Below are 14456 nucleotides of genomic sequence, written 5' to 3'. Positions count from 1 at the left end.
TATCAATAGATCATTCCCTTCCAGGTGATTCATAATGTTTGAATACAGTATATGCTCCAAAAACCTAAGTATAAGTAGGGGGAAGCTATATTCGATACCGCATCCAAAAACGCACGCTCTCGAAACCTGGACAGCAAGCTACACCGCGATGCAGACCCCTCTCATGCAGAATCTGCTACTTGAGTCTGCTAAACATCTCCGTAACGCTATCACGCTTACCAAGTAACCTTGACGAAACGCGCCGTTCTTCTTTGGATCTCTATCTCCTCTGTCAACCCGACCTGGTACGGATCCCACACTGATGAGCAGTACTCAAGTATAGGTCAAACGAGTGTTTTGTAAGCCACCTCCTTTGTTGATGGACTACATTTTCTAAGGACTCTCCCAATGAATCTCAAACTGGCACCCGCCTTACCAACAATTAATTTTATATGATTATTCCACTTCAATTCGTTCCGTACGCATACTCCCAGATATTTTACAGAAGTACTGGTACCAGTGTTAATTCCGCTATCATATAATCATACAATAAAGGATCCTTACTCTGGGAAAGGACAAGCAGTGTATGAGGTTGCATGGAAGGAAGGTAAGACTCTGCAATTTAGATGCAACAGCAGGCAGTGATTCTCAAATATGAGGAATGCAGTAGTGTTTGAGGTAAGATTTTGCCGGAGACAAAGGATTGACGAAGATGTGGAAATTGATCATCTGGCACAGGATACGGTTGGGGAAGGGCAGTAGAATACGGTAAAGTGATACAGTCTGCATGACGTTCTAGGATTTGAAGGGGACGATGAGACTTGGGAGGGGCGCATATCATTTGCATAAATGAGGATGGGATGGCAAAGGGTTTTGTAGGTATATGTGATGGTCATGGGATTTATTCCTCATACGTGGCCAGTTAGTAATTTCGTGAGTCCTACACGTATGTCAAATGCTGTTGCAGAGGGGGCTTGCATGATGGTGCGGCACGTCCAGGTGGCGCTCATGTGCGGCGCAGTGACCATCGCCTACGCCCTCAGGGTCAACATGTCCGTCGCGGTCGTCGTCATGGCCAGCCACAACGCATCCAACACCGACATTCGGGTACGGCCACTGCCAATTTTGACATATTGATTGCAAGAATGTGAAATATTTATTACTGTATGTCGTGGCTCAGCAGTGGTTTGAATCGTATCTTACAGGATACCAGAAGTACATAATGAAAGGAATGTAGAACACTCTATGGAAGACATATGAAGTGTCCCTCAAGGATCAGTGTTAGAACCATTGTTATTTTTCTTTGGACGAAGTAGTGAAGGCAGCAGAGGGACGAGGGCTAGTAGAAATCCTTGGGCAACAGAAGAAATATTGAATTTAATTGATGAAAGGAGAAAATATAAAAATGTAGTAAATGAAGCAGGCAAAAAGGAATACAAAAGTCTCAAAAATGAGATCGACAGGAAATGCAAAATGGCTAAGCAGGGATGGCCAGAGGACAAATATAAGGATGTAGAGGCTTATCTCACTAGGGGTAAGATAGATACTGCCTACAGGAAAATTAAAGAGACCTTTGGAGAAAAGAGAGCTACTTGGTTAAATATCAAGAGCTCAAATGGAAACACAGTTATAAGCAAAGAAGGGAAAGCAGAAAGGTGGAAGGAGTATATAGAGGGTCCATACAAGGGCGATGTACTTGAGGACAAGGCCCCGGGAGTAGACAACATTCCATTAGAACTACTGACGGCCTTGAGAGAGCCAGTCATGACAAAACTCTACCATCTGGTGAGCAAGATGTATGAGACAGGCGAAATACCCTCAGACTTCAAGAAGAATATAATAATTCCAATCCCAAACAAAGGAGGTGTTGACAGATGTGAAAATTACCGAACTATCAGTTTAATAAGTCACAGGTGCAAAATACTAACGTGAATTCTTTACAGACGAATGGAAAAACTGGTAGAAGCTGACCTCGGGGAAGATCAGTTTGGATTCCGTAGAAATGTTGGAACACGTGAGGCAATAGTGACCCTACGACTTATCTTAGAAGAAAGATTAAGGAAAGGCAAACCTACGTTTCTAGCATTTGTAGACTTAGAGAACGCTTTTGACAATGTTGACTGGAATACTCTCTTTCAAACTCTAAAGGTGGCAGGGGTAAAATGCAGGGAGCGAAAGGCTATTTACAATTTGTACAGAAACCAGATGGCAGTTATAAGAGTCGAGGTGTATGGAAGGGAAGCAGTGGTTGGGAAGGGAGTGAGACAGGGTTGTAGCCTCTCCCCGATGTTATTCAATCTGTATATTGAGCAAGCATTAAAGGAAACAAAAGAAAAATTGGGAGTAAGAAATAAAATCCATGGAGAAGAAATAAAAACTTTTAGGTTCGCCGATGACATTGTAATTCTGTCAGACAGCAAAGGACCTGGAAGAGCAGTTGAGCGGAACGGACAGTGTCTTGAAAGGAGGATATAAGATGAACATCAACAAAAGCAAAACGAGGGTAATGGAATGTAGTCAAATTAAGTCGGGTGATGCTGAGGGAATTAGATTAGGAAATGAGACACTTAAAGTAGTGAAGGAGTTTTGCTATTTGGGGAGCAAAATAACTGATTATGGTCGAAGTAGAGAGGATATAAAATGTAGACTGGCAATGGCAAGGAAAGCATTTCTGAAGAAGAGGAATTTGTTAATATCTAGTATAGATTTAAGTGTCAGTTTCTGAAAGTATTTGTATGGAGTGTAGCCATGTATGGAAGTGAAACATGGACGATAAATAGTTTGGACAAGAAGAGAATAGAAGCTTTCGAAATGTGGTGCTACAGAAGAATGCTGAAGATTATATGGGTAGATCACATAATTAATGAGGAGATATTGAATAGAATTGGGGAGAAGAGGAGTTTGTGGCACAACTTGACTAGAAGAAGGGATCGGTTGGTTGGACATGTTCTGAGGCATCAAGGGATGACTAGTTTAGTATTGGAGGGCAGCGTGGAGGGTAAACATCGTAGAGGGAGACCAAGAGATGAATACACTAAGCAGATTCAGATGGATGTAGGTTGCAGTAGGTACTGGGAGATGAAGAAGCTTGCACAGGATAGGATGGAGAGCTGCATCAAACCACACTCAGGACTGAGGACCACAACAACAACATTGCAACCTCTGTCTTCCACTATATTTTTGCCGTCTACAGTTTCCTCTGGCACCATGGAAGTTATCTCTGATGTCTTAACACATGTGTTACTATCCTGATCCTTTTTCTTGTCGATGTTTTCCACATACTTGTATTCTCGCCGAGTCTGCAGAGAACCTTCTCATTTCTTGCCTTACCAGTCCACCTAATCTTCAGCTTCCTTCTATAGCACCATATCTCAAACTCTTCTACTGTCTTCTTCTCCACTTCCCCTACATTGCATGATTCAATGCCATTAAATATATTCCAATTAAGTCCTATGTTTGATAGTTGCAGACTTTTTTGTCCAGGGATGCTTGCTTTTCCTCTAGCAGTCTGATTAAAATGTTTTCATTGCTTCATCTGTCATTCGTTAGTTTGATTACAAGGTAGCAGAAGTCTTTCACTTCGTCTGATTCGTGGTCCCCAGTCTTGATGTTGATTTTGTCATAATATCGTTTGTGCTACTCCTCATCGCTTGTGTCTTTCGTCGGTTTTCTCCCAGTCCATATGCTTCGCTCAGTAGATTGTTAATTTCATTCAATATAATTATTTCTCGCTTTCACTAAGTATAGCAATGTCATCAGCGAATCTTATTGTTGATATTATTTCACCTTGAATTTGAATCCTTCTCCTTAACCTATCTTTTATTGTCGTCATTGCTTCTTTGATGTACAGTTTGAGCACTATGGGAGGAAGGCTGCACCCCTGTCTTACCCATTTTTGATCCGAATACTTCGGTCCTGGGCTTCTTCTTTTTCTTGATTTTTGCACAGATTGTATGTTGCGTGTCTTCCCTATAGCTTACACCTATTTTTCTGAGAATATTGAACAATTTGCACCATTTTAAATTGCTGAGTGCTTTTCCTGGGTCAATAGATCCTACGAACGTGTCTTAAATTTTCTTATGTCTTGCTACAATTATCATGTGCAAAGTTAGAACTGACTCTCTGGTGCCTTTATCTTTCCTAAACTGATCGTCATCTAACAGATCCTCAGTGGTCTCTCTTCTGCACATTATTCCTCTTTCCGTCTAAATCAGTGGCATATCTTCCATATTTTCACACTAAAGCTACCTCCTGGAAGTGGATAATCTGCTGTTGTCTGAGTGCCGCATTAGACAATCTAATGGCGGCTACCAACCTCAATAATGAAGATCTCCAGGCGGCTTATGACTGGTTCAGCATAATAAAACTCGAGATGAGCTGCACCACCTCCCACGCAATCCTCGCAATGCACAGTGACTCATCAGTCCACATTTATGGGAAACATACCTGCACGATGTTCTGAATAATATAGAATACCCCTTTAGCTCCACAATTTCCTATAATGTAGCGAGCACTTGAAGCGAAAATGCTATCGCTGATTGCTCGAGGGCACTTGCAAACTTCCAATCTTTCTTATACCCTCAGTATTTCGATAGAGATTAGCGATCACAGTTAATTTAGTGACAGTCAGTCTAAAATTATTTAGGTAGTGGCGAGAGAGGGGGAACTCACATTCGTGTACTGGCAGCCATGTGAAGGTTAAGAGATGTGACCGTGTGCCCAGTACCCATCCAGTGTCTGTCAGACTTAAATACAGCTTAATCATTATTAAATTAAATTGAGGCTGATAAGAGAATGCGCATGGTTTGTATTCAGTAATTCACGACGAACGAAATATGTAAACACAGTCACTGTTTGCTAAACAGATACATCGGCTCTAACAAATCCAGTTCACACTCGCACTTATCACTGTTGTCTCAATACTTATTTCACTCTGCTTACTGTCAGTCTGGAGTATTTCCCAACGAAATCCCAAAAGTTTTGATGAAACATGCTATGGGACATATGTTCGTAGGCTTCCATGACCAGTCTCAATTTGAATAATATAATTTTAGGTATTAAGCCTAAGAGCCAAAATGTTTTTATTTAAATGCTGTGGGAATTACTATTTCTTATCATTCACACACTATTGTTAACTTCGCCCGCTTCAAATCTGAATATTGCTTCCTTAATATCTCCTTGTTACCATTTTTTCTGTCTATTTCTAGTTAATATACTTCCTCTCATGAAGTTTCCTCTGCTTATTTATCATCTACATTAATATCACATGTTATGTTCATTAGCATCCCTTCTGCGTACCTCCACGAGACTCCAACGGTCAACTGCCTAGAGATGGGCGATTAGTTGCAATTAATCGATTAATCACAGTTATTCCGTTAATACCACAGTAATAGCAAACAGCCAAAATTTAGTCACTGAAGTTCGACTCTGTTTACACCAAGCTGCAGTCATTCGAAAATCATCTCCTCTGCAATTCCGGAAATACATTGAGATACTGTATCCTGTTCTGCGTAATGTGGCTCGTAAGTATCTGGGAATAACGGTTTCCTCTGTCCCTTTTGAAAGACAGGCAGCGGAAACAACAACAGCTATCCGTCCCACATTCACGTCGGAAAAAAATCTATTAGTGCTTCTCCATTCACATTCTACAAAACTTTACTGCTTATAAACATATTATGTAATATGTTTGTGTCACAAAAAAAAGATATTAATTAGTTTTGTTAATAAATGTTAAATAAATACATATTTCTGCAAAAATAAACTATGGTAATTATGTATTTCATAAAACTGAACAATTATTGTTAGTTATAAAAAGAGAAATATAAGTGTGAAACAACTGCTTTATTTTTTTCTGAACAAACATTTTCATAAGTAAATTGTTTGAGTAGTCTGCTTTCTAGACATAGAAACAAGACATAACGTGATAATTAATTGAATAATCCAGTATTAGAATGTGATTAATCGATCGATTTAAATAATCGAAAAGGCCAATTAATGAACACTTGCTCGCCGATCCCCACACTGACTACATAAAGACACATGCGCAGTCGAGTCCAAAACCTCAAATTGTCATCACTACGACGCTGAACTCCTATCAGGCCACCAAAAAACCTGGCCATCGTATATATGGCTCGTTTAATCTTTACATTCTTCTAAAATGCAAAAGTTTTTTTTTGAGAGGAAATGGTTGAGGGACGAGTTTTGCTGACAGTCAAGTACTACGAGGTCCAAACAGTGACATCTCCCATCTCTTGGACCTCGTCTTACGTTCCTGTGTGAGAGACATTTGTCAAAAACCACTGTATTGTCACATTACTGCTTCCTAGGAACAATTACCCTGGTTGCGGTATCCGAAGCCATGATCAACACTCACTTTCCTCATGCTTTACCGACTTCTTTATAATGTCAACCCTAACTACATGCTCTAAAATGTAACATTCTTGTACCAACAAAAATCGTGGGTTTCCTGATCATTAGGTTCTAACAGAATTTCAGTCTTTTCTCTATGCATTTATGTCAAGTTCTTCTGAACTCCATACACTCGACTATGGAATAGCCTGCCGCATAACATAAGATAAAATTACAAATTTCTTCTAATTCAGAGATACAATATCATCTTGTCTCTGGAAATAATAGTGGCTCTCCTGTTACTTCTCGTTGAGTTCATTTAAAGAGTAGTCTTCAGTCTCCATGTTATCACACAAAATCTTAAATCACGTTTAACTCCTTGTCTCCCCTTTCTCTTTCTTACTTTTTTCAATTACCTTTTTTCTCATCTCTGCAAGTACTGATCGTGTTACAGCCGATACAATATAAATAAGGTCATTACTAATATGTGGTAATTAATCAACTCTTATTCATAATCGGCCATTACCACCACTGACCGCAATATAACACATACACATTCGGATGCAGACCTTGATATTACAGTCCTCTGCACAACGATTCCTCAGGGATGATGATGATATTATTTCGTTTGTGGGGCGCTCAATTGCGTGGTTATCAGCACCCGTACAAATTCCCAACCGTTTTTCACCGTCCAGTCTCGCCACATTTCCCAAAAGATGATGAAATGATGAGAGCAACACAAACACCCATTGCCCGGACGGAGAAAATCTCCGATCCGGCCGGGAATCTAATCCAGAACCCCAAGATCCAGAGGCAGCAACGGTAGCCATTAGACCGCGAGCGTTTTGCACTCTCCTAGAGATCACGAAGACAAGATCACACCAATTATAGCGTACATAGAAACATTTAAGAACTCATTCTTCCCGTGCTCCTTACGTGAATGGAACGGGAAAAATCCGTAATAACTGGCACAATGGAAGAGGAATCCCGCCTTATGCAAGGTACCTTTTTTTCTGTTTTGTTTCACCCACACATGTTTCAGCACATTTTGTGCCATCTTCGGTGGGTTATTTTTTATTTTTTAACCGAAAAATTGTTGTTACACATTTATTTTTTATTTTTTAACCGAAAAATTGTTGTTAACATTTAGTGAAACTATTGGTACATAGTATTTCCAATTGTGAGTAAATAATTGTTGTAAATATTATACATTATTTGATCATAATTCACAGTTGAGATATTAATTAACGACCTGATGCACTATGTGTAGTTTATAATATTATGTCAAAGTTCTGTTTATAGCTAATTGGCAAAACGAGTGGATGTACACATTAGTTTACATGCCTTACATGATACTATTGGACATTTATTTTGATAGCTATTTTGGTACACAAGCTACAATTTCTCATCTGAAAAAAAAAAAAAAAAAAAAGGTTCAAATGGCTCAGAGCACTATGGGACTTAACATCTGTGGTCATCAGTCCCCTAGAACTTAGAACTACTTAAACCTAACTAACCTAAGGACATCACACACATCAATGCCCGAGGCAGGATTCGAACCTGCGACCGCAGCGGTCACGCGGTTCCAGACTGAAGCGCTTAGAACCGCACGGCCACACCTGCCGGCAAAACAGCAAAACATTTTTATTTTTATTATGCATTTACAATCGGAAACGAGTATATATCACGTTTTTCGTGTGTAACTTACGGTTTTGATAATGTAGTGCTTTCTCATATGTTGTTGGTGAAGTGAATATGCCGATTTCATGGACTATGGTCGCTTGACACTGCACGTTCTCCGATTTTTCAAAACATAGGCAGAGTTTTCGCCGCCATTACGTTTTGTTGTGGCTGTGTGGTGTTAATTTGTTTCGTAGCACGTGTTGCTGGGCGAGGCGCGCGAGTTTGAGGTGTATTTGGCATCTGTGGTGTTTGGTTTGTTCGAGTGTGCATGTGTGTGTGTGTGTGTGTGTGTGTGTGTGTGTGTGTGTGTGTGTTCAGGACTGGGGCAGAGAGAGAGAGAAAGAGAGAGAGAGAGACATAGAAAGAGAGGGAGGGAGAAATATTTTTTTTTCATGAGTTGTTTTGGTGTGCGTGTTATTTGTGTAGTTCTTCTATTGTGACGAAGAGGGTTTTATTGCACAGTGATGTGTATTCATTGAGTACTTTCTTTCCTTGGGCTATTGATTTTTGGATGTGATAGTTTTCTTCTGTTTGCCAGGTGGTGATTGTGTGCTATCAATTGGTCGGCAAATGTTAAGTGTGAGCTATTGCTTTTCAGTGCTCTGTGTACCTGGTTCTGAAATTCCTGCATGTTTGGCCCACATATACAGACTGACAGCAGTTGCAAGTAAGGTGGTATATGCCGGACTGGCTGTATTTGTCAGTGTTGGTGGTATTTCTTCCAAGTCTGCTTTGCATTGTGTTGTTGGTTCTGTATGCTATGTTGAGTCCTTGTTTCTTTAGTATGTTACCCATCCTGTGTGTGACTTCGTTGTTGTAAGTCATTATGTGCCATTTGTTGCTTACTGTCTGTGTTCGTGGTCAAATACAACATCGTGATCTGCAGGCTTGGGGTAGCAGATTCGTGAATGTTCAAGCATGCATCTCTCGTACTGTTTCTGCATACACGATTCAGTCAAATTAGCGTGACCACAGACCGTGTTCAATTTCAACGTGCTGTAACCACTCACAGACGGCAGGTGGCAGCACTAGCAGGTAGGGTATATGAAGCAGGTCAGGGAGATGCGAAAAACTGTGTAATCGCTGTCGTAATGCGGAAATGGTGCGAGTTCTCTACGTTCAGTAGGGCTTGACCATTAAGCCCGCATCTCGTGGTCGTGCGGTAGCGTTCTCGCTTCCCACGCCCGGGTTCGATTCCTGGCGGGGTCAGGGATTTTCTCTGCCTCGTGATGGCTGGATGTTGTGTGCTGTCCTTACGTTAGTTAGGTTTAAGAAGTTCTAAGTTCTAGGGGATTTATGACCACAGCAGTTGAGTCCCATAGTGCTCAGAGGCATTTGAACCATTTTTTTGCTTGACCATTGGCTTTCGGGCCAAGGGCGAAAGCATTTCCGAAACGGCTAAGTTTGTTAATTGTTCGCGTACTTGCCGTGGTAAGAGTATACTGTGCATGGCATAATGGCGCTATCCAAAATCGGCGCTGAGGAAACTGTTTTGCACTATTAGCCACAGATGACAGGGGCGAATGACGACTGTAGTGAAGTGTATGGGCGAATAGCTGTGGCACAGAAACTGACCGCCCAGATGAATCAAGGGATCACCAACCCTGCCTCTTCAAAGACTATTCAGCGAACGTTGCTGTGTTTGGACCTCTGCAGCAGATCAGACACCCATGCTAACAGCATTTTGTTGGCGACGAAGACTAGAATTTGCATGCCAATATCGCCACTGGACATCCATTGAGCGGCGATAGATGGCCTTTTCAGATGTATCACGTTTTATGCACCATCAGATAGATGCCCATTGGTGCGTACAGCTTGAAACTTCTGAAAGCAAATGCCCTGAAACAATTATCAGAAGGGCCGAGAATGGAGGGGGGGTGGGGGTAAGGAGGGAAATATGGTCTGGGGAATGTTTTGAATGTTTTCGTCGCATTCCCTTGGTGATCTTGTCATTCTGGAAGGCACAATGGATCAAAACAAGTGTGCATTTACCCTTGAGGACCAAGTCCACCATTACATGCAGTTTTCTGCTTGGCTTGATTTCATCTACCAGCAGGAAAATGCAATGTCTTAGACAGTTCGCGCAGTATATGAGAGTGATTTGAAGAGTACCATGGTGGGTTAACCATACTCCCCTGCTCACTGAACTCCTTGGACTTAAACCCAATTGAGAATCTATGGGATCATCTCGATCGGGCTGTTTGTACCCCAGATCCTCAACCGAGAAACATAGCGCAACTGGCAATAGCACTGGAGTTGACATGGCTCTAGATCCCTATCAGTACCTTCCAGAACCTCACCAATTCTCTTCCTGCTTCAATTTCTGCCGATTGAGTTTCTATCTTGCTAGACTGAGCCTTGATTTCGTTTATCAAAACGTTCAATAATTCCGTTAAATTCCCGGAAACTACCGGTTTTACTTCCGTAGAGGGTTCCTTTATAACTGTCCCCCCGTATTCGTCATCAAGGGGTTCAGATTTGATTTTCACTTCCGATTCCAAAACATTTTATGAAGTTTGGAATTCCATTTCTGCTCTTTGTTGCGTTTCGGCGGTCGCGTCTTTCATGCTAGCCGCCTGCCCCTGAACAATGGGTTCCGCGGTGCGTGTTTCCCACTGTTCGACCGACTGTTCCGTACCCAAGTCTACCAAATTCTGGTAATTGTTGCCTTCACTCATTTTGCCAATTTTCAATATAAATGCCAAATCTCAAATCTAATTAGGATTCCTCCCACTACTTATTCTCACTGATGTATCGACCTGTTCGTAACCAGTACTTTGTTACGAGATTTGCACAATGCAAAATTCGTGTCTAGAACAACCTCAAATCCAAAGACTACCCTGTCACCAGGTCGCCTCATGTAACCTCCCATTCACTTATCGACCTTAATGACAGTAAAAATTAAACCGCGTGTACCTAATGGAAATTTGGGAAAAGCAATTTTCACCGAAGTTAATCTGTCGGTAAAGAGGGAGGAAAGGGTTACATCTAAATGAAAGGAAAAATGCAAATGAAACTGGTGGAAATTAATTTTGAAAAGGGGTAAAGTTAATAAAGAAAGTAAATGTGCGGTCGTTACGTTAACAATTAACTGGCGTTAATTAGATATTTCAGATTTGGGGAAAATTACGGTCGCCAGTCCTCTGGACAACTACTACAATAACTCAAAAAGAAAGGTTATTGCACATATAATTAGCACTAAAAGCGCGGCAACTGAAGGTTGACACGTGTTGTGTGAAAACTGAATGTATGTCAGAAGTAATAAATTTCGCTACACTCTGACTTAATTTAGCAAAAGAATTAATAAAACCGGAAAATTGAAAGTTAATTTAGTGACTGAAATTAATAGTGAACTTTGCTTCTGAAGGACTACGAAATTCAATAAAATAAGGTTAGTCTCGGGCTACCTGAAAAATCATTTCAAAAGCTACTTGAATCTACGCAATTTAGAAATAAGAGATTTAACTTTGAACTTGAATTAAATGATTCTGAACAATTAACAATAGTAAAATTTAGTATGTACCAAGCTGAGCTGCAGTCACAGGTAAGCTAAATTATGGTAACAAAACTCGCACTCTTTAATTTGTGCTTGCATAATCTAAATATTGTAGCCAGCTATGAATACCTTAACCGAACTTTGAAATTAAAGCAGTGAAATCGAATGATATTACTTTAATGCTGGCGTTTGAATTTCAATGACACTCGAGTTCATTTCGTAAAAGGAATGGGCCCTGCTTGGTAATGCAATTGGAACAATGAGCAACAAAGGTTCATGCTAAGTTGCTGTATTTTAGTGATGAAAAAGAATAGTTTGAAAAGCTGAGGTCTGCCATACAGTTCTAAAACTTTACGTGCTTTCAGTCTTCCTTGTTGGTTGATTGAAGGTTTGAAGTCGTCGATCGAGGAGGTGGCGACAATCACTCATTGTCGGCTGTAGCTCTTGCAGAAGCTGGATGTTAGCACGTCTTCTTCTCGACACGGTCACCAGGCGAAACGGGCTCTTGATGTGTGCCTTCTAATGTTTCCCGTCCGCGACACCGCGCCGGAAACTATCATAGCAAGTCGAGCGCAATTACATGCTGCCCAACCCCGGAAGCGCAGCAACTCGCAGGAGCGTCACTCAACACCCCTGCTCCACCTCCCTACTCCACCCAGACTCCCCTCTGCCCACACTCCACGCGGCAGAGTTAACACTACCATAGATCCTAAACACTTTAGTTCTCCACACGACCTATCAATGTAATCGTTCGATAGCATAGTTTTCCCTAGGTAAGACCCAGCGTAAAAATACAAATAATATTTACAAAACAAACCAATTATACATCGACATAAATGCGTAAATATATATATATATATATATATATATATATATATATATATATATAATAGAGGGAAACATTCCACGTGGGAAAAATATAATTAAAAAGAAAGATGATGAGACTTACCAAACAAAAGCGCTGGCAGGTCGATAGACACACAAACAAACACAAACATACACACAAAAATCTAGCTTTCGCAACCAACGGTTGCCTCGTCAGGAAAGAGGGAAGGAGAAGGGAAGACAAAAGGATATGGGTTTTAAGGGAGAGGGTAAGGAGTCATTCCAATCCCGGGAGCGGAAAGACTTACCTTAGGGGGAAAAAAGGACAGGTATACACTCGCACACACACACATATCCATCCGCATATACACAGACACAAGCAGACATTTGTAAAGGCAAAGAGTTAACTCTATATATATATATATATATATATATATATATATATATATATATATATACAAACTGTAAAACAATTGCAATATATAAAGTCACAGAAATATCATATCTTCAGGTAACAACATAAGGAAAAAATTTATAGTACAATAGATGGAAATAGGAGGATATGCATTTCCGGCATTACACCCAGTGTGTTGGTTTACATGTATGGAAACATGGTCCCTTCAATACTAATGATCCACCCGAGAACGGTTGACACTGGAAACCTGATTTCTGGTACAGTCTCCGATACGCTATAACCTGTGCACCTTGCCTCGAGCATTATCCTACATTAAAAATCGCTTAACTCGCTACATGCCGCCATGTTCACTATACACTGACTGTTCAAATTTTGTGCCTGCCCTCGCATCATGCACCGAATCTAAGTGCGAACTTCAGAGGTCCTACAGCACATCGTCTTCTGCACAATCCTTCCTGTGACTTTCGACCGTGAAGTTTGATCTGTTTCTGTTTAGTTTTTTAAGCCTTCAGATCAGGCAGCACTGGCTTTAAGGGCTGGTCGCGCGTGTGTGTTGCAGGATTTCGGTTGGACGACGTCCGAGACGAGCACGATCCTGAGCTCGTTCTTCTGGGGCTACGTGGTGACGCAGGTGCCGGGCGGCCAGCTGGCCGAGCGCTTTGGGGGGAAGCGCTTCATCGCGGGCTCCATCTGCCTCACCGGCTTCTTCACGGCGCTCACGCCCCTGGCGGCCGACATCGGCGGCTGGCAGCTCGTCTGCGCCTCGAGGCTCGTGCAGGGGCTCTGCCAGGTAAGGCCCTGGGGTTGTTGGTGTTGTTGGGTTGTTTTTTGGGGGAAGAGACCAAACTGCCTCACCTCCATCTGCCTCACCGGCTTCTTCACGGCGCTCACGCCCCTGGCGGCCGACATCGGCGGCTGGCAGCTCGTCTGCGCCTCGAGGCTCGTGCAGGGGCTCTGCCAGGTAAGGCCCTGGGGTTGTTGGTGTTGTTGGGTTGTTTTTTGGGGGAAGAGACCAAACTGCGAGGTCATCGGTCTCATCGGATGAAGGTAGGACGGGGTAGGAAGTCGGCCGTGCCCTTTCAAAGGAACCCCCGGCATTTGCCTGGAGCGATTTCGGGAAATCACGGAAAACCTAAATCAGGATGGTCGGACGCGGGATTGAACCGTCGTCCTCCCGAATGCGAGTCCAGTGTGCTAGCCACTGCGCCACCTTGCTCGGTGGTAAGGCCCTGCGCTGAGCCCAGATCAGGAACTCGAGTAGCCTCTGCTTGTCTGGGTCTGCAGTTTGGATTTCCAACTATCTGGGTCGATCTTCTCGTACATGATGTGCGAATCTCCCGGTTTCTCTAAGGCGCTGATGTAACTGGCTAAATGTACGCCTGTCAGGCAGCCTGCGAAGAGGAAAAGTTTCTTCATACAATCGTGCTGCCTCAAGGGCACAGCTATTCGCTTTGTCATACATGAAGTACACGTAACCGTTCTCTTCATTGGTGTAACCTCTGTCGTGGTGCCTTCATGTTCGTAACTGATTGTGAGGTCGGTACGGCACAATGCACGAAGGTGCAAAGGGAAGTGGGAATAAACAGATAGTCGATCCCAAACCTGGAGATACCGACGTAAATACCGCGACGTTTTCAGTTGGTTCCTAACTCCAATTAATGCGATACCTCGGCAACGGTTGGTTTGCGAACCCACGTTGATTGAAGCTTT

The 14456-nt window shown here is 42.1% G+C and overlaps 1 protein-coding gene across 1 annotated transcript in view; it reads left to right on the top strand.

The window, feature by feature from the left end:
* Nucleotides 1-14456, top strand: part of LOC126092704 (putative inorganic phosphate cotransporter) — a 173919-nt gene that overhangs the window by 103157 nt on the left and 56306 nt on the right. Inside the window, exons 2-3 of the mRNA XM_049908430.1 lie at nucleotides 947-1086; nucleotides 13306-13536. Coding sequence (XP_049764387.1) covers nucleotides 947-1086; nucleotides 13306-13536 — 371 coding nt within the window. The remainder of the gene's footprint in view (nucleotides 1-946; nucleotides 1087-13305; nucleotides 13537-14456) is intronic.

This window comes from Schistocerca cancellata, chromosome 1, assembly GCF_023864275.1.
Source record: "Schistocerca cancellata isolate TAMUIC-IGC-003103 chromosome 1, iqSchCanc2.1, whole genome shotgun sequence".
NCBI lineage: Eukaryota > Metazoa > Arthropoda > Insecta > Orthoptera > Acrididae > Schistocerca > Schistocerca cancellata.
The sequence above is the reverse complement of the archived record's forward strand: the minus strand, read 5'-3'. Positions and strand labels throughout refer to the sequence as shown.